The sequence below is a fragment of the Oculina patagonica genome, chromosome 9, assembly GCF_052425735.1.
Source record: "Oculina patagonica isolate OP01 chromosome 9, crgOcupat, whole genome shotgun sequence".
Taxonomy (NCBI): Eukaryota; Metazoa; Cnidaria; class Anthozoa; order Scleractinia; family Oculinidae; genus Oculina; species Oculina patagonica.
In genome coordinates this window covers 23,440,816-23,466,082 of record NC_135766.1, presented here as the reverse complement: position 1 = coordinate 23,466,082, position 25,267 = coordinate 23,440,816, and the positions used below count along the sequence as shown (strand labels likewise).

Below are 25,267 nucleotides of genomic sequence, written 5' to 3'. Positions count from 1 at the left end.
TAATAACGTGAACAGATCAGCCACCTGAAACAGTTTTATCGATTAAACTAATGACTGAAATGCAAGATTAAAACAACACAAAGAGGAAAGGCTTTACGATCAAATGATGAGCTCAATTTGCTTACCCTGAACACTGTATAAAGAATAAGCTCAAGAAACTCACTTTGGAGATGTGATTCAAGATGTTTACGCTACAAGCTCAAGAAAACAAACTAATTTGCTTGGCTTGGCTGCCCTATTTAACTGATAATCCGAGGCATTCTTGCTAATAATGGAAGCAGCTCTGTTCAATAGATTTTGATCTTTTAAAACCCTTTGGGCTCACGCTCTGTTTCTCTTGGATACAAAGGCTATTCCGTAAGAACGTCGCATTTCAATCAAGCTCCGTAGAGTCTTGAATCAGTCAAAAGAAGATTGTTTTGGGGTTTTGGCATACTACCTGCTGTTTCATCAAAATCTAAAGAGCGTTTGATAGAAGATGATTCATAAAAAGCAAAAGAAAGTCGATTTCTGAAGAATATCGACACAGTTTTCTTCAATCTAGTAAACAACAGTCTTCTTTGCCTGAGGGAAGGTGCTATGTTATCACTGATTACACTCACGACAGCCACGATATTAATTGTACAGTTCTGAAACAAGAAAAAAAACAGACTCTTCCAGAATCTTACTCTCATAGTGCCTCTCTCCTTCCAGGTATTTAAATGGGTACCGGCGAAATTTATGCTGGGGATAATCCTGCGATGGACTAGCATCCCATCCAGGGGGAGAAGAAATACTTCTAGTCGCTTTCTGCTACAGAAACCGGAATAAGCCCCGGCCTGTATGGGCCACTAGGCTCAACGCAGACTTTACGGTAAAAAACGGTATATAAATAGGTAAGGATTGAACCTTATGGCGTAGTCTTCCTGTTAGCACTCCTCGCTCCCCCGGAGAAATCTTAGGCTATATATAGAGGGAGGCGCAGTGGCCTAATTTAGCTTAATTTGGTTAGTGCGCTGTACTTCGATCAAGCGGTCCGGGTTCAAGCCCTGGCCGAGATCATTGTGTTGTGTTCTTGGGCAAGACAATTTATTCTCACAGTGCCTCTCTTCACTCAGGTGTATAAAAAGGTACCGGCGAATTAATGCTGTGGAATAACCCTGCGATGGTTTCCATTCTGGGTGGAGTAGAAATACTCCTTGTCGCTTCATTTGATGGAAACCGGGATAGGCTCTGGCCTGGGTCGGGTTGTTCGAAAGACGATTAACGCTAACCCAGGATTAAAGGATGATCAAGATTTTAATCTCTCTTGTTTTACAGGGTTTTCCATAGCTAATGTTTTGTTAAGTTTGAGATTGGTCCATGTCGAAACTGGGGACAGAAAATATTAACAGAAAACCTCAAAGAAATGTTATAAAATTAAAATCAAATTTCACGCTAATCCTGGATTAGCTTAATCGCGCTTTGAACAACCGGGCCCTGATGAGCTAAATACCTGAGAACCCGCACCGCATTCTGGAGAGTAGACCTCATCTTCATCTAACACTTACACCAAGCCAATGAATAGCACTTGATCAGATATTTAAAAACAAAATGGTTATATTTTATTGTTTTGTAACAATCCAGCAAACTTGACATGTTTCGAACTCCTTGACATGGAAAGTGCTGTGACAGTATGCAAAACATTCCTCATTTGCTATGTTTTTAACGTTCCTAAGTGCATTTTAAGTGCATGGTACAATCGTAAAAACGGGTAAACATTAATGTGCTAAACGTTCTTTTTTTTCTTGATTTTCAAAACCTTAACCTAAGTTCGACTGTTCCTTCTTCCTGTGTCGTTTACGCCCGACACACGTATTTTCTGAAATATAAATAAAAATCGTTAGTATTTAATGAGGTGAAGAGAAAGTCATTGCGAAGTAAAAATCTGATTCCATTATCGTTTGAATGGATCGAAATGACACTGAACACTCTCTTTGGTCTGTCGAACTTCATTATATGTCAGTTATTCAAATGTCAGTTACCCAATACTTTAAATGTGAATAAATTCATCGCAGTTTTAAAATCACACCTCGATAGGGTAGGGATTTTCAGTGTCTAGTCTAGTATAAGGTTGCAAAATCAGCTGAACGTGATTTGGTATAGGGTAAGGGTTTCAGAGTCTCAGCGGCACACCCCCACCCAAAAATATATAGAGTACCCCCCCCCCCCCGGGTTATTCATTTGTTGATCAAAGTCACACCCGCGTTCCTCCTAACTCGCATTCGTTATTACACCCGAGAGTCACTCCGTGGAATTTTTTAGTGGAGATGTTCTTCCAGTACTCCAATTTCTGACCCATTTTTAGACCACAATCCGTAGTTTTCCATACTAGTTCAGACATGGCCGTTTGTGTAACTGAAAGTAGATAATCGTATCGATTGTCCATATTGTCATCGTTATCGACCAATTTTGCTTCCTCGTATTTTTTATTTATTTTTTTGCGCGTAAATCTTTAAAATCTTAAAAAATGCCAGAAGAGAAATTTAATAAATGTCATCTACCTAATTTGCTGGCTCGTAATTTTCCTTCCTAATTCTATTTTTATAACGCTTTCCTACAAAATTCTTGCACATTTTTTAGTCAAATTCTTAAAAATATTTAAACCAGAATTGGCGTTGGATTTTTGCGTTTGACTGCTGTGAAGGGAAGTCGAGGCTCACAGTGTTCAAACATACTACGCACGTCAAATTCCCGCCAAAACTGTCGCTGTCATACATGTACATGTCAAATTTCCGAAAGTTTTATTATCAACTTGGTATTAAGAACGTGCATAGGTTTCCAGCGTCGTTTATGCAAGGTTGCCCAATCATCTTAATCCCCTACAAAATGTAAGGTCACTAAGACTTTAAGAAGCGCTAAGTTTTTGCGTTTGAGCGCTGTGTGGGCTACAACAAGTAAAAGTTTGATTTTTAAACTTACGGTTCAAAGAAGTTGCCTTCGTTTTTACATTTTCGCATGGTCCCGGTGTATGGGTTGCCGTCTCTACAGCACTTGGCGTTGTTTGCTTCGCAACCCCTTTCTCCTAGAGCAACACAGCTACGGCGATGCAGATAATCCTGATCAAATAAAACAATAAGAACGATCAATTCATTTTCACAGGTTTACAAGTTAAGCACTTATGCGAGAAGAGTAGCGACAGTAAGAGAGAGAGTGAATAAATGAGTGAATTATTATGATTTGAATACGGTAGTAACAATGAGTTAAGAAACTTCTTTACATGAAAGCCGTATGTAAACAGACAGTTTAATTCAACACGGAATTTCTTCAGCTACATGAAACTGTTTTCCAATAAAGCCGTGCCAAAACATTTTTACAATTACCACTAGATACAAAACCAGATATATACTACTAGATGAATATCTATTACTTTAAAGAGGGGGGAGAGGGAGGGAGGCCACCCTAGTTCTCAGGGTATCTTCTCTCTCTTCCCCCTGCCCATTTCTTTCTTTCTTTCTCTCCAGGGACGGCAAAGAAAGAAAATGAAAAAGATGTTGAATATAAATAACTTTTGCCTTATGGTTTTCATTTGAGAGTCGTAAAACCAAAACCAAAGTAATCACTTTGACCAATCACAAAAGACACAGAAAATCTAGTGAGCCAATCAAAACTCAAAGCAAATACACGTTGCTGGCGCGAAGCGCGGGAAAATGTGCGCGAGCGAGTCACGATTTGTTTTGGTTTCACTTCTGATTGGTCGAGAAAGTGGCTAAAGTTTTTTAAACCAATTACTAAGCGTAGTAATGCAAAACCAAAGCAAATGCGAATTACTTTCGACACTCAAGTGAAAACCGCTCTAATATGGAACTGCATTGATTATAGTTTATATATTATAACATTTACAGACACATACCTTGAAAAAGCGCTCAACGGGGTCCCTCTGATATGGTTCAGGGTCCCTCTGATATGGTACAGGGTCCCTGTAATATGGTTCAGGGTCCCTGTTATATGGTGCAGGCAACCTAGCAGCTTCTGCTGCCACAAAACAAGCAATCAGGAAGAAAGCCAAAGTCAACTTTAACATCGTGTAGGCTCACTTGAAAGTTCCTTGACAAAAATAATTGAAAAATAATAAATACATTGTTTTAGTATTGTTTTTGCAATTCTGATTAAAAGTCTTACCACTGAACTACAGAAAGACTCATACCGAGCTAAGTCCTTTTATTAGGTTCACACTGCAACGCAACATTGTTTTTTCTTAAGGTTGGAGGTTCATTCATACATTTACTCATTCATTCGTTCATTCATGCATTCAGTACTTAATTCATTCCTTATTCATTCATTTATTTATTCTGTCATCATAACATATAAAAAACCCGGGATAAAAACGCTCAGGCAATTTTAAAAATATCAAAGCGAACATTACTCTTCAGGGAACCTTCGGGAAACTTGCAGATATTAAAGTGCTTAACGCTCCGGCAAACAAAGCTAATTAACTAAAGCGCTGCTCGTTGAACAATGAAGAGAGAAGCGACCAAGTTGTTTATTTGACTTGCTGAAGCAGTAGAGCTCCCGCCCTGTTTTTTTCCCGCTATTAATTAACAATGTGTTAACTGAATCTCTTTTCTCAGCAACGTTAAGAAGAATTATAGCTTGATTAATTTCGCATATTTGATCTCAACTAGCGGTAACTCTTCACGTCACGAGAACTGAAGACATTAAAAACATTCTTCTTGACATGTACTCGCCTTCAACCAGGCGTATCGGCCGCCCTTGGGTTTTACGGCCCTGATTTTGTATTGAGATAAGCGCGTGCCCCGCTAAACTGCAGCTTCTTCTGCAGGTTATTATAGGCGGAAAACAGCAACCGTGTTACTAAAACGTCCAATTTAACTTGCTTTCAAGTGTTTAAGGATGAGGCTGCAGAATAAATCTTAACATACAGTAGAACCCCGATAACTCGAACTCTGAAGGGAAACAAAAAACAGTTCGAGTTAGCGGGGTTTCAAGTTATCGGGGTCGATTGAATATTTAATTTACCAAGTTAATCATTGATAGTTTACTGATTTTTCAGCACTTCAGTATACAGCATAGTGCAAATTAAACTTATCTTGTCAGAAACTCTAACACGACCATACATTCTTATGATAAGAGTGGAAAATGGCTTATAAAATACGTGACCTGTTCATTGCTCTAATCAATGGGCAACCGTGGCAAGTTGCAAGAATCGGAATTCGAGCTATCGGGGTAAATTTCACCCAATTTTTGTTAAAGGAAAACGAAATTTGGTTCGAGTTAGCGGGATTTTCGAGTTAGCCGAGTTCGAGTTAACCGGGTAAAAATGACTGAAAAGTGAGGTCAAATCCAAAGGAAATGGAAGTTAGTTTGAGTTAGCGGGGTTGTTCGAGTCATCCGAGTTCGAGTTGCGGGGGTTCTACTGTATATACGAATTTCTTCCAAACGCGTCTCAAACGTCGTTTAGGGCAACACCCATTTGCAAATTAATAACGCGAGCAGATCAGCAAGCCGACGACCGTTTTTTCGATTGAACTACCGACTGAAATGCAAGATTAAAATAACAAAAAGAAGAAGACTTTACGATCATATAATGAGAGCGAGCTGCTTACCTTAACACTGTAGCAAGAACAACTTCAAGAAACTTACCTTCGAAGATTCGAGATGTTAACGCTACAAGCTCAAGAAAACAAACTAATTTGCTTTGCTTGGCTGCCCTATTTAACTGAAAATCCGAGGCATTCTTGCTATTAAAAACAATGAATATTTGGAAAACCCTTTAAACTCACGCTCTGTTTCTCCTTGACAAAAGGTATTCTTTATGAACTTTGCACTTCAACCATCAAGTCCCGCAAAGTTTTGAATCAGTCAAAAGAAGATTGTTTTGGGTTTTTGGCATACTACCCGCTATTTCCTCAAAATCTAAACAGCGTTTGATAGTAGATGATTCATTAAAAGCAAAAGAAAGCCGATTTCTGAACAATATCGACACAGTATTCTTCAATCTGGTAAACAACAGTCTTCTTTGCCTGAGGGAAGTTGCTATGTTATCAGTAAAGACACGCAAAACACGCACGACTTTGATTTTATAATTCCAAAACAAGAAAAAACCCACAGACTCTTCCAGAATCTATGTTTGTTTAATTTACTACTGATATAAAATGAAGAAAAGAGAAACCATTTTAAATAAAAATGATACGAAAGTTTGCGAATAGTTGCCGGGATTGTACACTCAGTATAAATTTGCATTACTTGGCTGCCCTATTTAACTGATAATCCGAGGCATTCTTGCTAACAATGGAAGCAGCTCTGCTCAATAGATTTTGATCTTTAGAAACCCTTTAAGCTCACGCTCTGTTTCTCCTCGACAAAAGGTATTCTAAGTCGCATTTCAATGAAGTTCCGCAAAGTCTTGAATCAGTCAAAGTGGATTGGATTGTTTGTGGTTTTTGGCATAAACCGCTATTTCCTCAAAATGTAAAGAGCGTTTGATAGTAGATGATTCATAAAAGCAAATGAAAGTCGATTTCGGAAAATTACAGACACATTTCAGTTTTTTTTCAATCTGATAAACAACAGTCTTCTTTGCCTGAGGGAAGTTGCTCTGTTATCAGTGAAGACACGCAAAACACGCACGACCTTGATTTTGCAATTTTGAAAAAAAAACAACGCACAGACACTTCCAGAATCTACGTTTGTTTAATTTACTACTGATATAAAAAGAGGAAAAGAGAAACCATGAAAATGGTACGAAACTTTGAGAACAGTTGCCGGGATTGTACAGTATAAATTTGCTTTAAGCTCACGCTCTGTTTCTCCTTGACAAAAGGTATTCTTTATGAACTTTGCACTTCAACCATCAAGTCCCACAAAGTTTTGAATCAGTCAAAAGAAGATTGTTTTGGGTTTTTGGCATACTACCCGCTTTTTCCTCAAAATCTAAACAGCGTTTGATAGTAGATGATTCGTAAAAAGCAAAAGAAAGTCGATTTCTGAAGAATACCGACACAGTTTTCTTCAATCCTAGTAATGAAGCAACAGTCTTTTTTGCCTGAGGGAAGTTGCTATGTTATCAGGGAAAACACGCAATACACGCACGAACTTTGATTTTTTAATTCCGAAACCAGAAGAAAAAACCCATAAACACTTCTAGAATCCACGTTTTTTTTAATTTACTACTGATATTAACTGAGGAAAAGATAAACAAATTTAAATAAAAATGATACGAAAGTTTGAGAACAGTTGCCGGGATTGTACAGTATAAATTTGCTTTGCTTGGCTGCCCTGTTTAACAGATAATCCGAGGCATTCTTCCTAACAATGGAAGCAGCTCTGCTCAATAGATTTTGATCATTAGAAACCCTTTTAGCTCACGCTCTGTTTCTCTTGGATACAAAAGCTATTCCGTAAGAACGTCGCATTTCAATCAAGTCCCGCAAAGTCTTCAATCAGTCAAAAGAAGTTTGTTTTGGGTTTTTGGCATACTACCCGCTGTTTCATCAAAATCTAAACAGCGTTTGATAGAAGATGATTCATAAAAAAGCATGAGAAAGCCATGATTTTCTGAAGAATATCGACACAGCTTTCTTCAATCTGAAAAACAACAGTCTTCTTTGCCTGAGGGAAGTTGCTATGTTATGAGTGAAGACACGCAAAACACGCACGACCTTGATTTTACAATTCTGAAAAAGGAATCTAAGTTTGTCTACTGATATAAACTGAAGAGAAGAGAAACCATTTTAAATGAAAATGATACGAAAGTTTGAGAACAGCTCCACTGTACAGTTTAAAAAGTTTTCTAGAAGCTTTTAGCAATTGTTCAATTGGTCGGCTTATTGGGTTCAGCGATTTTCAAAGGAATTTTCGTTAAGGGTAACCAAAGTAATATAAAAGAGTTGCCGTCACATAAGAAACCCGAATTCTATATCATCGTTTTTAGGTCTGACAAACAGAAGGGTGCGAAGATTTGACAGCAATTAGCTTTATTATCCTACATCTGACGCATAGTGGAATGCAAGGAAATAACGCACGAAACGAGTTGTTTCTCTAACACTTGAAATCTCTTTACCAACAACAAGGGAAAATCAAATCAAGTTTGCATTTTAATAAACTCAAAGTGAATACTTCGCATTCTTGTCGATATAAGGCGGCTACTTTTATTAACCAGCAAGAATGACAATGTACGAAGTTTGGCTTTGTTTTTTTATAACCAGGTCGTGACAGTCAAGTGTCTTAAATAGAAGGACTGATCACTCAATCAAACACAAATTTATTGTTCTCTTCATTTGATTACCTGATTCCTTAATTTACATGTTATTTTTCAGTTCACCGAAAACAATGTGTTGGTTCTAAACGGGCTTACGATGATTTTTGACAAGCCCCTGCTTTGCGGCCAACCTCTATTACGTGGCTACTTGCAAATTCCCAGCCTAGTCCCTAGGCGTTCTCCTCCTCTCTCGGGCGAGCGCGAGGTCCACGTAAGGGCCTGAGAACGGGTTGGCGTGGCCAGTGTCATTCGGTGACGTCACGAAATTTCGCGCCAAATCGATAAGCGAGAAGGGAACGCCTGGGTACTAGGCTGGCAAATTCCCAGTATTAACACAGGAAGCCCATGCATACCGCGAGCGCGCGCATTTTTAATTTGCCTTTTCTTAGATCTAGTTTGCGTTTTTATGAATACTGGATATTTTTATTTTTGTGTCATTGGAAATAATAGTTTATAAAAAATTTGAAGCTTCAGGAGAAGTGGCTGGGCTGCCTGTGGGTCATCAAGCAGACGGATGTTTTTTTTTTTCAAGTTGTTAATTAACAATTATTCCACTCTCACTTATTGGATATGAGATGGTAGATAGTCAACCAGGCGGCGGCTATAACGATCTCATATCCAACAAGCGCAAGTGGAAATTAAACTTATCTTGTCAGAAACTCTTACACGACCATATATTCTTATGATAAGAGTTGAAAATGGCTTTCAAATACGTGATCTGTTCATTGCTCTAATCGATGGGCAACCATGGCAAGTTGCAAAAATCGGAATTCGAGCTATCGGGGTAAATTTGACCCAAATTTTGTTGAAGGGAAACGAAATTTAGTTCGAGTTAGCGGTGTTTTCGAGTTATCCGACTTCGAGTTAACCGAGTTAAAATGACTGAAAAGTGAGGTTAAATCCAAAGGAAATGGAAGTTAGTTTGAGTTAGCGAGGTTGTTCGAGTTATCCGAGTTCGAGTTGCGGGAGTTCTACTGTATATACGAATTTCTGCCAAACGCGTCTTAAAGAAAATGTCGTTTAGGGCAACACCCATTTGCAAATTAAAAACCCGAGCGGATCAGCGAGCCGACGACCGCTTTTTCGATTGAACTACCGACTGAAATGCAAGATTGAAACAACAAAAAGAAGAAGACTTTACGATCATATTATGAGAGCGAGCTGCTTACCTTAACACTGTAGCAAGAACAACTTCAAGATGTGAGTCGAGATGTTAACGCTACAAGCTCAAGAAAACAAACTAATTTGCTTGGCTTGGCTACCCTATTTAACTGATAATCCAAGGCATGTTTGCTAACAATGAGAGCAGCTCTGTTCAATAGACTTTCAGGGGCGGATCCAGGGGGGGTGGATTGGGTGGCTAGCCACCCCCCTTGATCCACAAGAAAAATAAATCCACATAAAAATAGAAAATAAGGACAATGACACTGGGTAAGGTGAAAAAAAAAATTAATGGGAAGCATCAGCGGATGGTGATGCTTGTCTAAATCAGAAAATAGGTATTGGGGCCCAGGCAGTCTTTCCCAGTCTGCCAACTATAGTATATATATGTCATTCCCATTTCGCAATTACCTTGTGGGCCGTAATATTACTTTAAGCTTGTAGTACCAGTGGTATTTCAGCATGCAAGTAAAAGTACAATCACAGCAATACTTTAAGTGTTGTAATTTTTTGATAGGCTAGTTGCTATTTGCTCTTGCAGCAAGTACATACGTTAAGCAGGCAGCCAGTGTAATTTCACATTTATTTTTTGGAGTAAGCTTACATAAACTTTTCAGTCTATGGAAAAAAATTGAAATATTTGTTAACATCCGCCCCCTTAGCAAGGCTAAAAACGCTTGTCAGGTGAACAAAACGACCCATATCTGTTCTTTCGTGTAAGTTCGTAAGTTCAACTTCAAATTTCAATCAATGTTCGTAAGAACTAGAGTTTCTGTCCCAAATATAATTCAATGTTAAACTGACATTTTAAGTTGAGATAAGAGTAGTTTTGTCAATTACCAGGGGAAAACAGCGGTTTAATAGCTTAATTGAAAGACGTTTAAAGCTGCTCAGAATCACGGAAATCACGTCTAAGAGGCTTCATTTTTTTAAAAATGTTCTGGGGGGCATACCCCTCGACCCCCCTTGGGGCATGGAGCATGCGGCCCCACGTATGGGTCTTTGGCACAAAATAATTGGGACTCCCACTTTAAAAATCCTGCCTAAAAGCCTGATACCCCCCCCCCCCCCCATAAAAAAACTGAGGCTTAAACAAGATACTACAAAAAAGTTTATGAACAGCCACCCCCCTTTAAAAAATCCTGGATCCGCCCCTGACTTTGATTTAACGCACTCTCTGTTTCTTTAGGACAAAAGCTTTCTTTAAGAACGTCGCATTTCAATCAAGTCCCGTAGATTCTTGAAAAGAGAAGATTGTTTTGGGTGTTTGGCAAACTACCGGCTGTTTCATCAAAATCTAAAGAGTGTTTTATAGTAGATGATTCATAACAACCAAAAGACAACCGACACAGTTTTCTTCAATCTAGTAAACAAAAGGCTTCTTTGCATGAGGGAAGTTGCTATGTTATCAGTGAAGGCAGGAAAAACAGGCACGACTTTGATTTTACAATTCCAAAAAAAAAAAACCCACAGACACTTCCAGAATCTAAGTTTGTTTAATTTACTACTGATATTAATCGAAGAAAAGAGAAACCATTTAAAAGAAAACTTTTACGAAAGTTTGAGAACAGCTGCATTGTACAGTAAACAATTTTCTAGAAGCTTTTAGCAGTTGTTTAATTGGTCGGCTTGTTCGGTTTAGCGATTTTCAAAGGAATATTCGTTAAGGTAACTGAAGTAATATAAAAGAGTCCGGAACAAAAGAAAGCCGAATTCTATACCATCGTTTTTATGCAGTAATTAGTTTTTTTATCCTATGTACTTCGTAAAAAGCGCATGAAACTAGTGCAAATACCGCTCTGTTTTCTCCCGCTATCAACAAGGTATTAACTGAATCTCTTTTCTCAGCAATGGTAAGAAGAAATAAAGGTTGATTAATTTCGCATGTTTGATCTCAACTACCGGTAGCTCTTCACAACACGAGAACTAAAGACATTAACAACATTCTTCAGTTCTTAATATGTACTCGCCTTCAACCAAGCATATCGACCGCCCTTGGGTTTTATCGTCCTGATCGATTTTCTATTGAGAGCATTTGTAATAGCATTTGATTGTCCTAAAAATTGTTCACTCGATTTGTTTCTCAACACTTGAAATCTCCTTTACCACCGACAAGGAACAATCAAATCAAGGTCGCATTTTAATAAATTCAAAGTGAATGCTTAGCTGCCTTGTTCAATAGATTTCGGTCTTTTTCTTTCATTTCGTCTCAAAGAAAATGTCGTTTAGGGCAACACCCATTTGCAAATTTTACAGTATTGCATTGTACAGTATAAAAAAGTTTTCTAGAAGCTTTTAGCAATTGTTCAATTGGTCGGGTTATAATTGGTTCAGCGATTTTCAAAGGAATTTTCGTTAAGGGTAACTAAAGTACTATAAAAGAGTTGCCGTAACAAAAGAAACCCGAATTCTATACCATCGTTTTCATGTCTCACAAACAGAAGGACACGAAGTTATGACGGTAATTAGATTTATTATCCTGAGTACTGCGCGTTTTGGAATGCATGCAAATAAGAGGCCAATCTCCATTATTTCAGTCAAATAGTTTTAATATTGATAAATAATGTTTCCTGGAAACTTTTAGCCGGGCATTAGAAACTGCGACTGGCCTGTATTTTATGGAACTCGCAATTGGAGGCAAGAAATCAACAAAGGTAATTTTCTAAAGGGCATTCTTCATGGCAGAACGCAGCCCGGAGAACACAGCGCTTGATACACGCAAGAGAGTTCAGCGCGTGCCCCCGCTAAACTGCTTCTTCTGCAGACTATGAACGGCAGAAAACAGCGACCGTGTTACTAAAACGTGCCATTTAATTTGCTTTCAAGTGAAGCAGCAGAATAAATCATGCGAATTTCTTTCGAGCGTTTCAAAGAAAATGTAAGCGAGGCAGCACCCATTTACAAATTAATAACGTGAATAGATCAGCCACCCAAAACAGTTTTTTCGATTAAACTAATGACTGAAGTGCAAGATTAAAACAACACAAAGAGGAAAGGCTTTACGATCATATGATGAGCTCAATTTGCTTACCCTTAATTAAGAAATAGAAAACATGTTCCGTGTTTCTATCGAGTTATAGAAACACGAGTGGAAGTTTGGGAGAACGAGAAATGCTGTGGGAACACGAGTCGATAGACGAGTGTTTCCACAGCTTTTTCGAGTTCTCCCAAACTTTCACGAGTGTTTCTATAACTCGATAGAAACACGGAAAACATGTTTTCTATTTCTTTTAGAAAACAGCACAAAGAAGATAACGCACATCAAAGTAATATTTAGCGCTTTATTTAACATCAAAACGTAGATTCTCTTCACCTCGCGGTTTTACGTCATAAACAGTAATCAACCAATCATAGTACGGGAGTCGATGAACAGAAATAAATCAACTGTTCAACATTTGCTTCAAGGCTAAAATTCACCGTTGTTTGGTCAAACAAACAAAGAAAACAGGCCCCAAAGTTAACGTAATTATGAGAAATAACTAAGTCGATGGTTTAACTGAAGTCCAGCACTGGAAGGAGTCAAGAATTGTGGTTTTATTTCGCTTCATCGAACTAACCGAATGGTTTGACGACCGACGATCGAGCAACTCGAACCTTGGAGGTGAAAGTGAATTATTTTTCTGTTAAAAGAAGTTTGACTCGGCATTCTGGACGAATATCTTGTCCAGTTGAGGAGCTGTGAATAGTTCTGAAGTGCTGCAAAGCCTAGAATGGAGTGAAGTTGCGCTAATTCATATACTTCTTTGAAAGGTCAGCCGCTTCGATAATTTCTTTCACAGACTATTTTTGAATGTGCAGCGGGCTCTGTAAACATCTTACTCGCTTGTTTTAAAATGTGCAAATATTTGTTTAGTCTTAACCTGGTTTTTGTCAGCTGTGACATTAAAATTTGGCACAATTCTTAGTTGTTATTTTTGCATTGCTTATTTCAGCGCCGTGAATATTGATTGCCGTGTCTACGACAACCGTCTGTGTCTCCATCGAGTTATAGAAACACAATTTTTAACCAATCAGCGCACGTATTTACTTTGTGCTATTTTCTAACACTGTATAAAGAATAAGCTCAAGAAACTCACTTTGGAGATGTGATTCAAGAGGTTTACGCTACAAGCTCAAGAAAACAAACTAATTTGCTTGGCTTGGCTGCCCTATTTTACTAATAATCCGAGGAATTCTTGCTAATAATGGAAGCAGCTCTGTTCAATAGATTTTGATCTTCTAAAACCCTTTGGGCTCACGCTCTGTTTCTCTTGGACACAAAGGCTATTCCGTAAGAACGTCGCATTTCAATCAAGCTCCGTAGAGTCTTGAATCAGTCAAAAGAAGATTGTTTTGGGGTTTTGGCATACTACTCGCTGTTTCATCAAAATCTAAAGAGCGTTTGATAGAAGATGATTCATAAACAGCAAAAGAAAGTCGATTTCTGAAGAATATCGACACAGTTTTCTTCAATCTAGTAAACAACAGTCTTCTTTGCCTGAGGGAAGGTGCTATGTTATCACTGATTACACTCACGACAGCCACGATATTAATTGTACAGTTCCGAAACAAGAAAAAAAAAACAGACTCTTCCAGAATCTTACTCTCATAGTGCCTCTCTCCTTCCAGGTGTATAAATGGGTACCGGCGAAATTTATGCTGGGGATAATCCTGCGATGGACTAGCATCCCATCCAGGGGGAGAAGAAATACTTCTAGTCGCTTCCTGCTACAGAAATCGGAATAAGCCCCGGCCTGTATGGGCCACTAGGCTCAACGCAGACTTTACGGTAAAAAACGGTATATAAATAGGTAAGGGTTGAACCTTATGGCGTAGATTCCCTGTACTAAGCACTCCTCGCTCCCCCGGAGAAATTTTAGGCTATATATAGAGGGAGGCGCAGTGGCCTAATTTAGCTTAATTTGGTTAGTGCGCTGTACTTCGATCAAGCAGTCCGGGTGCAAGCCCTGGCCGAGATCATTGTGTTGTGTTCTTGGGCAAGACAACTTATTCTCACAGTGCCTCTCTTCACTCAGGTGTATAAAAAGGTACCGGCGAATTAATGCTGTGGAATAACCCTGCGATGGGTTCCATTCTGGGTGGAGTAGAAATACTCCTTGTCGCTTCATTAGATGGAAACCGATAGGTTCTGGCCTGGGCCGGGTTGTTCGAAAGACGATTAACGCTAACCCAGGATTAAAGGATGATCAAGATTTTAATCTCTCTTGTTTTACAGGGTTTTCCATAGCTAATGTTTTGTTAAGTTTGAGATTGGTCCATGTCAAAACTGGGGACAGAAAATATTAACAGAAAACCTCAAAGAAATGTTATAAAATTAAAATCAAATTTCACGCTAATCCTGGATTAGCTTAATCGCGCTTTGAACAACTGGGCACTGATGAGCTAAATACCTGAGAACCCGCACTGCATTCTGGAGAGTAGACCTCATCTTCATCTAACACTTACACCAAGCCAAAAATAGCACTTGAACAGATATTTAAAAACAAAATGGTTATATTTTATTGTTTTGTAACAATCCAGCAAACTTGACATGTTTCGAACTCCTTGACATGGAAAGTGCTGTGACAGTATGCAAAACATTCCTCATTTGCTATGTTTTTAACTTTCCTAAGTGCATTTTAAGTGCATGGTACAATCGTAAAAACGGGTAAACATTAATGTGCTAAACGTTCTTTTTTTTTTCTTGATTTTCAAAACCTTAACCTAAGTTCGACTGTTCCTTCTTCCTGTGTCGTTTACGCCCGACACACGTATTTTCTGAAATATAAATAAAAATCGTTAGTATTTAATGAGGTGAAGAGAAAGTCATTGCGAAGTAAAAATCTGATTCCATTATCGTTTGAATGGATCGAAATGACACTGAACACTCTCTTTGGTCTGTCGAACTTCATTATATGTCAGTTATTCAAATGTCAGTTATTTAAATGTGAATAAATTCATCGCAGTTTTAAAATCACACCTCGATAGGGTAGGGATTTTCAGTGTCTAGTCTAGTATAAGGTTGCAAAATCAGCTGAACGTGATTTGGTATAGGGTAAGGGTTTCAGAGTCTCAGCGGCACACCCCCACCCAAAAATATATAGAGTACCCCCCCCCCCCCCCGGGTTATTCATTTGTTGATCAAAGTCACACCCGCGTTCCTCCTAACTCGCATTCGTTATTACACCCGAGAGTCACTCCGTGGAATTTTTTAGTGGAGATGTTCTTCCAGTACTCCAATTTCTGACCCATTTTTAGACCACAATCCGTAGTTTTCCATACTAGTTCAGACATGGCCGTTTGTGTAACTGAAAGTAGATAATCGTATCGATTGTCCATATTGTCATCATATTGTGCTTCCTCGTATTTTTTATTTATTTTTTTGCGCGTAAATCTTTAAAATCTTAAAAAATGCCAGAAGAGAAATTTAATAAATGTCATCTACCTAATTTGCTGGCTCGTAATTTTCCTTCCTAATTCTATTTTTATAACGCTTTCCTACAAAATTCTTGCACATTTTTTAGTCAAATTCTTAAAAAAATTTAAACCAGAATTGGCGTTGGATTTTTGCGTTTGACTGCTGTGAAGGGAAGTCGAGGCTCACAGTGTTCAAACATACTACGCACGTCAAATTCCCGCCAAAACTGTCGCTGTCATACATGTACATGTCAAATTTCCGAAAGTTTTATTATCAACTTTGTATTAAGAACGTGCATAGGTTTCCAGCGTCGTTTATGCAAGGTTGCCCAATCATCTTAATCCCCTACAAAATGTAAGGCCACTAAGACTTTAAGAAGCGCTAAGTTTTTGCGTTTGAGCGCTGTGTGGGCTACAACAAGTAAAAGTTTGATTTTTAAACTTACGGTTCAAAGAAGTTGCCTTCGTTTTTACATTTTCGCATGGTCCCGGTGTATGGGTTGCCGTCTCTACAGCACTTGGCGTTGTTTGCTTCGCAACCCCTTTCTCCTAGAGCAACACAGCTACGGCGATGCAGATAATCCTGATCAAATAAAACAATAAGAACGATCAATTCATTTTCACAGGTTTACAAGTTAAGCACTTATGCGAGAAGAGTAGCGACAGTAAGAGAGAGAGTGAATAAATGAGTGAATTATTATGATTTGAATACGGTAGTAACAATGAGTTAAGAAACTTCTTTACATGAAAGCCGTATGTAAACAGACAGTTTAATTCAACACGGAATTTCTTCAGCTACATGAAACTGTTTTCCAATAAAGCCGTGCCAAAACATTTTTACAATTACCACTAGATACAAAACCAGATATATACTACTAGATGAATATCTATTACTTTAAAGAGGGGGGGGGGGGGAGGGAGGGAGGCCACCCTAGTTCTCAGGGTATCTTCTCTCTCTTCCCCCTGCCCATTTCTTTCTTTCTTTCTCTCCAGGGACGGCAAAGAAAGAAAATGAAAAAGATGTTGAATATAAATAACTTTTGCCTTATGGTTTTCATTTGAGAGTCGTAAAACCAAAACCAAAGTAATCACTCTGACCAATCACAAAAGACACAGAAAATCTAGTGAGCCAATCAAAACTCGAAGCAAATACATGTTGCTGACGCGAAGCGCGGGAAAATGTGCGCGAGCGAGTCACGATTTGTTTTGGTTTCACTTCTGATTGGTCGAGAAAGTGGCTAAAGTTTTTTAAACCAATTACTAAGCGTAGTAATGCAAAACCAAAGCAAATGCGAATTACTTTCGACACTCAAGTGAAAACCGCTCTAATATGGAACTGCATTGATTATAGTTTATATATTGTAACATTTACAGACACATACCTTGAAAAAGCGCTCAACGGGGTCCCTCTGATATGGTTCAGGGTCCCTCTGATATGGTACAGGGTCCCTGTAATATGGTTCAGGGTCCCTGTTATATGGTGCAGGCAACCTAGCAGCTTCTGCTGCCACAAAACAAGCAATCAGGAAGAAAGCCAAAGTCAACTTTAACATCGTGTAGGCTCACTTGAAAGTTCCTTGACAAAAATAATTGAAAAATAATAAATACATTGTTTTAGTATTGTTTTTACAATTCTGAGTAAAAGTCTTACCACTGAACTACAGAAAGACTCATGGCGAGCTAAGTCCTTTTATTAGGTTCACACTGCAACGCAACATTGTTTGTTCTTAAGGTTGGAGGTTCATTCATACATTTACTTATTCATTGGTTCCGTTCATGCATTCAGTACTTAATTCATTCCTTATCCATTCATTTATTCATTCATTAATTCATTCATTTATTCTGTCATCATACATATAAAAAACCCGGGATAAAAACGCTCAGGCAATTTTAAAAATATCAAAGCGAACATTACTCTTCAGCGAACCTTCGGGAAACTTGCAGATATTAAAGTGCTTAACGCTCCGGCAAACAAAGCTAATTAACTAAAGCGCTGCTCGTTGAACAATGAAGAGAGAAGCGACCAAGTTGTTTATTTGACTTGCTGAAGCAGTAGAGCTCCCGCCCTGTTTTTTTCCCGCTATTAATTAACAATGTGTTAACTGAATCTCTTTTCTCAGCAACGTTAAGAAGAATTATAGCTTGATTAATTTCGCATATTTGATCTCAACTAGCGGTAACTCTTCACGTCACGAGAACTGAAGACATTAAAAACATTCTTCTTGACATGTACTCGCCTTCAACCAGGCGTATCGGCCGCCCTTGGGTTTTACGGCCCTGATTTTGTATTGAGATAAGCGCGTGCCCCGCTAAACTGCAGCTTCTTCTGCAGGTTATTATAGGCGGAAAACAGCAACCGTGTTACTAAAACGTCCAATTTAACTTGCTTTCAAGTGTTTAAGGATGAGGCTGCAGAATAAATCTTAACATACAGTAGAACCCCGATAACTCGAACTCTGAAGGGAAACAAAAAACAGTTCGAGTTAGCGGGGTTTCAAGTTATCGGGGTCGATTGAATATTTAATTTACCAAGTTAATCATTGATAGTTTACTGATTTTTCAGCACTTCAGTATACAGCATAGTGCAAATTAAACTTATCTTGTCAGAAACTCTAACACGACCATACATTCTTATGATAAGAGTGGAAAATGGCTTATAAAATACGTGACCTGTTCATTGCTCTAATCAATGGGCAACCGTGGCAAGTTGCAAGAATCGGAATTCGAGCTATCGGGGTAAATTTCACCCAATTTTTGTTAAAGGAAAACGAAATTTGGTTCGAGTTAGCGGGATTTTCGAGTTAGCCGAGTTCGAGTTAACCGGGTAAAAATGACTGAAAAGTGAGGTCAAATCCAAAGGAAATGGAAGTTAGTTTGAGTTAGCGGGGTTGTTCGAGTCATCCGAGTTCGAGTTGCGGGGGTTCTACTGTATATACGAATTTCTTCCAAACGCGTCTCAAACGTCGTTTAGGGCAACACCCATTTGCAAATTAATAACGCGAGCAGATCAGCAAGCCGACGACCGTTTTTTCGATTGAACTACCGACTGAAATGCAAGATTAAAATAACAAAAAGAAGAAGACTTTACGATCATATAATGAGAGCGAGCTGCTTACCTTAACACTGTAGCAAGAACAACTTCAAGAAACTTACCTTCGAAGATTCGAGATGTTAACGCTACAAGCTCAAGAAAACAAACTAATTTGCTTTGCTTGGCTGCCCTATTTAACTGAAAATCCGAGGCATTCTTGCTATTAAAAACAATGAATATTTGGAAAACCCTTTAAACACACGCTCTGTTTCTCCTTGACAAAAGGTATTCTTTATGAACTTTGCACTTCAACCATCAAGTCCCGCAAAGTTTTGAATCAATCAAAAGAAGATTGTTTTGGGTTTTTGGCATACTACCCGCTATTTCCTCAAAATCTAAACAGCGTTTGATAGTAGATGATTCATTAAAAGCAAAAGAAAGCCGATTTCTGAACAATATCGACACAGTATTCTTCAATCTGGTAAACAACAGTCTTCTTTGCCTGAGGGAAGTTGCTATGTTATCAGTAAAGACACGCAAAACACGCACGACTTTGATTTTATAATTCCAAAACAAGAAAAAACCCACAGACTCTTCCAGAATCTATGTTTGTTTAATTTACTACTGATATAAAATGAAGAAAAGAGAAACCATTTTAAATAAAAATGATACGAAAGTTTGCGAATAGTTGCCGGGATTGTACAGTATAAATTTGCATTACTTGGCTGCCCTATTTAACTGATAATCCGAGGCATTCTTGCTAACAATGGAAGCAGCTCTGCTCAATAGATTTTGATCTTTAGAAACCCTTTAAGCTCACGCTCTGTTTCTCCTCGACAAAAGGTATTCTAAGTCGCATTTCAATGAAGTTCCGCAAAGTCTTGAATCAGTCAAAGTGGATTGGATTGTTTGTGGTTTTTGGCATAAACCGCTATTTCCTCAAAATGTAAAGAGCGTTTGATAGTAGATGATTCATAAAAGCAAATGAAAGTCGATTTCGGAAAATTACAGACACATTTCAGTTTTTTTTCAATCTGATAAACAACAGTCTTCTTTGCCTGAGGGAAGTTGCTCTGTTATCAGTGAAGACACGCAAAACACGCACGACCTTGATTTTGCAATTTTGAAAAAAAAACAACGCACAGACACTTCCAGAATCTACGTTTGTTTAATTTACTACTGATATAAAAAGAGGAAAAGAGAAACCATGAAAATGGTACGAAACTTTGAGAACAGTTGCCGGGATTGTACAGTATAAATTTGCTTTAAGCTCACGCTCTGTTTCTCCTTGACAAAAGGTATTCTTTATGAACTTTGCACTTCAACCATCAAGTCCCACAAAGTTTTGAATCAGTCAAAAGAAGATTGTTTTGGGTTTTTGGCATACTACCCGCTTTTTCCTCAAAATCTAAACAGCGTTTGATAGTAGATGATTCGTAAAAAGCAAAAGAAAGTCGATTTCTGAAGAATACCGACACAGTTTTCTTCAATCCTAGTAATGAAGCAACAGTCTTTTTTGCCTGAGGGAAGTTGCTATGTTATCAGGGAAAACACGCAATACACGCACGAACTTTGATTTTTTAATTCCGAAACCAGAAGAAAAAACCCATAAACACTTCTAGAATCCACGTTTTTTTTAATTTACTACTGATATTAACTGAGGAAAAGATAAACAAATTTAAATAAAAATGATACGAAAGTTTGAGAACAGTTGCCGGGATTGTACAGTATAAATTTGCTTTGCTTGGCTGCCCTGTTTAACAGATAATCCGAGGCATTCTTCCTAACAATGGAAGCAGCTCTGCTCAATAGATTTTGATCATTAGAAACCCTTTTAGCTCACGCTCTGTTTCTCTTGGATACAAAAGCTATTCCGTAAGAACGTCGCATTTCAATCAAGTCCCGCAAAGTCTTCAATCAGTCAAAAGAAGTTTGTTTTGGGTTTTTGGCATACTACCCGCTGTTTCATCAAAATCTAAACAGCGTTTGATAGAAGATGATTCATAAAAAAGCATGAGAAAGCCATGATTTTCTGAAGAATATCGACACAGCTTTCTTCAATCTGAAAAACAACAGTCTTCTTTGCCTGAGGGAAGTTGCTATGTTATGAGTGAAGACACGCAAAACACGCACGACCTTGATTTTACAATTCTGAAAAAGGAATCTAAGTTTGTCTACTGATATAAACTGAAGAGAAGAGAAACCATTTTAAATGAAAATGATACGAAAGTTTGAGAACAGCTCCACTGTACAGTTTAAAAAGTTTTCTAGAAGCTTTTAGCAATTGTTCAATTGGTCGGCTTATTGGGTTCAGCGATTTTCAAAGGAATTTTCGTTAAGGGTAACCAAAGTAATATAAAAGAGTTGCCGTCACATAAGAAACCCGAATTCTATATCATCGTTTTTAGGTCTGGCAAACAGAAGGGTGCGAAGATTTGACAGCAATTAGCTTTATTATCCTACATCTGACGCATAGTGGAATGCAAGGAAATAACGCACGAAACGAGTTGTTTCTCTAACACTTGAAATCTCTTTACCAACAACAAGGGAAAATCAAATCAAGTTTGCATTTTAATAAACTCAAAGTGAATACTTCGCATTCTTGTCGATATAAGGCGGCTACTTTTATTAACCAGCAAGAATGACAATGTACGAAGTTTGGCTTTGTTTTTTTATAACCAGGTCGTGACAGTCAAGTGTCTTAAATAGAAGGACTGATCACTCAATCAAACACAAATTTATTGTTCTCTTCATTTGATTACCTGATTCCTTAATTTACATGTTATTTTTCAGTTCACCGAAAACAATGTGTTGGTTCTAAACGGGCTTACGATGATTTTTGACAAGCCCCTGCTTTGCGGCCAACCTCTATTACGTGGCTACTTGCAAATTCCCAGCCTAGTCCCTAGGCGTTCTCCTCCTCTCTCGGGCGAGCGCGAGGTCCACGTAAGGGCCTGAGAACGGGTTGGCGTGGCCAGTGTCATTCGGTGACGTCACGAAATTTCGCGCCAAATCGATAAGCGAGAAGGGAACGCCTGGGTACTAGGCTGGCAAATTCCCAGTATTAACACAGGAAGCCCATGCATACCGCGAGCGCGCGCATTTTTAATTTGCCTTTTCTTAGATCTAGTTTGCGTTTTTATGAATACTGGATATTTTTATTTTTGTGTCATTGGAAATAATAGTTTATAAAAAATTTGAAGCTTCAGGAGAAGTGGCTGGGCTGCCTGTGGGTCATCAAGCAGACGGATGTTTTTTTTTTTCAAGTTGTTAATTAACAATTATTCCACTCTCACTTATTGGATATGAGATGGTAGATAGTCAACCAGGCGGCGGCTATAACGATCTCATATCCAACAAGCGCAAGTGGAAATTAAACTTATCTTGTCAGAAACTCTTACACGACCATATATTCTTATGATAAGAGTTGAAAATGGCTTTCAAATACGTGATCTGTTCATTGCTCTAATCGATGGGCAACCATGGCAAGTTGCAAAAATCGGAATTCGAGCTATCGGGGTAAATTTGACCCAAATTTTGTTGAAGGGAAACGAAATTTAGTTCGAGTTAGCGGTGTTTTCGAGTTATCCGACTTCGAGTTAACCGAGTTAAAATGACTGAAAAGTGAGGTTAAATCCAAAGGAAATGGAAGTTAGTTTGAGTTAGCGAGGTTGTTCGAGTTATCCGAGTTCGAGTTGCGGGAGTTCTACTGTATATACGAATTTCTGCCAAACGCGTCTTAAAGAAAATGTCGTTTAGGGCAACACCCATTTGCAAATTAAAAACCCGAGCGGATCAGCGAGCCGACGACCGCTTTTTCGATTGAACTACCGACTGAAATGCAAGATTGAAACAACAAAAAGAAGAAGACTTTACGATCATATTATGAGAGCGAGCTGCTTACCTTAACACTGTAGCAAGAACAACTTCAAGATGTGAGTCGAGATGTTAACGCTACAAGCTCAAGAAAACAAACTAATTTGCTTGGCTTGGCTACTCTATTTAACTGATAATCCAAGGCATGTTTGCTAACAATGAGAGCAGCTCTGTTCAATAGACTTTCAGGGGCGGATCCAGGAGGGGTGGATTGGGTGGCTAGCCACCCCCCTTGATCCACAAGAAAAATAAATCCACATAAAAATAGAAAATAAGGACAATGACACTGGGTAAGGTGAAAAAAAAAATTAATGGGAAGCATCAGCGGATGGTGATGCTTGTCTAAATCAGAAAATAGGTATTGGGGCCCAGGCAGTCTTTCCCAGTCTGCCAACTATAGTATATATATGTCATTCCCATTTCGCAATTACCTTGTGGGCCGTAATATTACTTTAAGCTTGTAGTACCAGTGGTATTTCAGCATGCAAGTAAAAGTACAATCACAGCAATACTTTAAGTGTTGTAATTTTTTGATAGGCTAGTTGCTATTTGCTCTTGCAGCAAGTACATACGTTAAGCAGGCAGCCAGTGTAATTTCACATTTATTTTTTGGAGTAAGCTTACATAAACTTTTCAGTCTATGGAAAAAAATTGAAATATTTGTTAACATCCGCCCCCTTAGCAAGGCTAAAAACGCTTGTCAGGTGAACAAAACGACCCATATCTGTTCTTTCGTGTAAGTTCGTAAGTTCAACTTCAAATTTCAATCAATGTTCGTAAGAACTAGAGTTTCTGTCCCAAATATAATTCAATGTTAAACTGACATTTTAAGTTGAGATAAGAGTAGTTTTGTCAATTACCAGGGGAAAACAGCGGTTTAATAGCTTAATTGAAAGACGTTTAAAGCTGCTCAGAATCACGGAAATCACGTCTAAGAGGCTTCATTTTTTTAAAAATGTTCTGGGGGGCATACCCCTCGACCCCCCTTGGGGCATGGAGCATGCGGCCCCACGTATGGGTCTTTGGCACAAAATAATTGGGACTCCCACTTTAAAAATCCTGCCTAAAAGCCTGATACCCCCCCCCCCCCCCATAAAAAAACTGAGGCTTAAACAAGATACTACAAAAAAGTTTATGAACAGCCACCCCCCTTTAAAAAATCCTGGATCCGCCCCTGACTTTGATTTAACGCACTCTCTGTTTCTTTAGGACAAAAGCTTTCTTTAAGAACGTCGCATTTCAATCAAGTCCCGTAGATTCTTGAAAAGAGAAGATTGTTTTGGGTGTTTGGCAAACTACCGGCTGTTTCATCAAAATCTAAAGAGTGTTTTATAGTAGATGATTCATAACAACCAAAAGACAACCGACACAGTTTTCTTCAATCTAGTAAACAAAAGGCTTCTTTGCATGAGGGAAGTTGCTATGTTATCAGTGAAGGCAGGAAAAACAGGCACGACTTTGATTTTACAATTCCAAAAAAAAAAACCCACAGACACTTCCAGAATCTAAGTTTGTTTAATTTACTACTGATATTAATCGAAGAAAAGAGAAACCATTTAAAAGAAAACTTTTACGAAAGTTTGAGAACAGCTGCATTGTACAGTAAACAATTTTCTAGAAGCTTTTAGCAGTTGTTTAATTGGTCGGCTTGTTCGGTTTAGCGATTTTCAAAGGAATATTCGTTAAGGTAACTGAAGTAATATAAAAGAGTCCGGAACAAAAGAAAGCCGAATTCTATACCATCGTTTTTATGCAGTAATTAGTTTTTTTATCCTATGTACTTCGTAAAAAGCGCATGAAACTAGTGCAAATACCGCTCTGTTTTCTCCCGCTATCAACAAGGTATTAACTGAATCTCTTTTCTCAGCAATGGTAAGAAGAAATAAAGGTTGATTAATTTCGCATGTTTGATCTCAACTACCGGTAGCTCTTCACAACACGAGAACTAAAGACATTAACAACATTCTTCAGTTCTTAATATGTACTCGCCTTCAACCAAGCATATCGACCGCCCTTGGGTTTTATCGTCCTGATCGATTTTCTATTGAGAGCATTTGTAATAGCATTTGATTGTCCTAAAAATTGTTCACTCGATTTGTTTCTCAACACTTGAAATCTCCTTTACCACCGACAAGGAACAATCAAATCAAGGTCGCATTTTAATAAATTCAAAGTGAATGCTTAGCTGCCTTGTTCAATAGATTTCGGTCTTTTTCTTTCATTTCGTCTCAAAGAAAATGTCGTTTAGGGCAACACCCATTTGCAAATTTTACAGTATTGCATTGTACAGTATAAAAAAGTTTTCTAGAAGCTTTTAGCAATTGTTCAATTGGTCGGGTTATAATTGGTTCAGCGATTTTCAAAGGAATTTTCGTTAAGGGTAACTAAAGTACTATAAAAGAGTTGCCGTAACAAAAGAAACCCGAATTCTATACCATCGTTTTCCTGTCTCGCAAACAGAAGGACACGAAGTTATGACGGTAATTAGATTTATTATCCTGAGTACTGCGCGTTTTGGAATGCATGCAAATAAGAGGCCAATCTCCATTATTTCAGTCAAATAG

The 25,267-nt window shown here is 38.3% G+C and overlaps 2 protein-coding genes across 6 annotated transcripts; both read right to left on the bottom strand.

Moving 5' to 3' along the window:
• Nucleotides 1-1,560: 1,560 nt before the first annotated feature.
• LOC144666914 (uncharacterized) lies at nt 1,561-9,482 on the bottom strand. 3 transcript variants are annotated; one of them, XM_078528358.1, is made up of 4 exons: nt 9,422-9,482; nt 3,872-4,061; nt 2,941-3,077; nt 1,561-1,840 (listed from the first exon to the last, which is right to left on the bottom strand). In XM_078528358.1, the coding sequence occupies exons 2-4, from the start codon at nt 4,040-4,042 to the stop codon at nt 1,819-1,821; spliced, it is 330 nt and encodes a 109-aa protein (XP_078384484.1). In that variant the 5' UTR covers nt 4,043-4,061; nt 9,422-9,482; the 3' UTR covers nt 1,561-1,818. The 3 variants fall into 3 exon arrangements, with proteins under 3 accessions (XP_078384484.1, XP_078384482.1, XP_078384483.1); XM_078528356.1 differs by lacking the exon at nt 9,422-9,482 and adding an exon at nt 5,623-5,700 and having other exon boundaries at nt 3,872-4,065; XM_078528357.1 differs by lacking the exon at nt 9,422-9,482 and adding an exon at nt 5,586-5,648 and having other exon boundaries at nt 3,872-4,065.
• A 5,393-nt stretch (nt 9,483-14,875) lies between these two features.
• LOC144666028 (uncharacterized) lies at nt 14,876-22,839 on the bottom strand. Of its 3 annotated transcripts, none has more exons than XM_078527382.1 (4): nt 22,745-22,839; nt 17,179-17,368; nt 16,243-16,379; nt 14,876-15,157 (listed from the first exon to the last, which is right to left on the bottom strand). In XM_078527382.1, the coding sequence occupies exons 2-4, from the start codon at nt 17,347-17,349 to the stop codon at nt 15,136-15,138; spliced, it is 330 nt and encodes a 109-aa protein (XP_078383508.1). In that variant the 5' UTR covers nt 17,350-17,368; nt 22,745-22,839; the 3' UTR covers nt 14,876-15,135. The 3 variants fall into 3 exon arrangements, with proteins under 3 accessions (XP_078383508.1, XP_078383506.1, XP_078383507.1); XM_078527380.1 differs by lacking the exon at nt 22,745-22,839 and adding an exon at nt 18,950-19,026 and having other exon boundaries at nt 17,179-17,372; XM_078527381.1 differs by lacking the exon at nt 22,745-22,839 and adding an exon at nt 18,913-18,971 and having other exon boundaries at nt 17,179-17,372.
• Nucleotides 22,840-25,267: the final 2,428 nt, after the last annotated feature.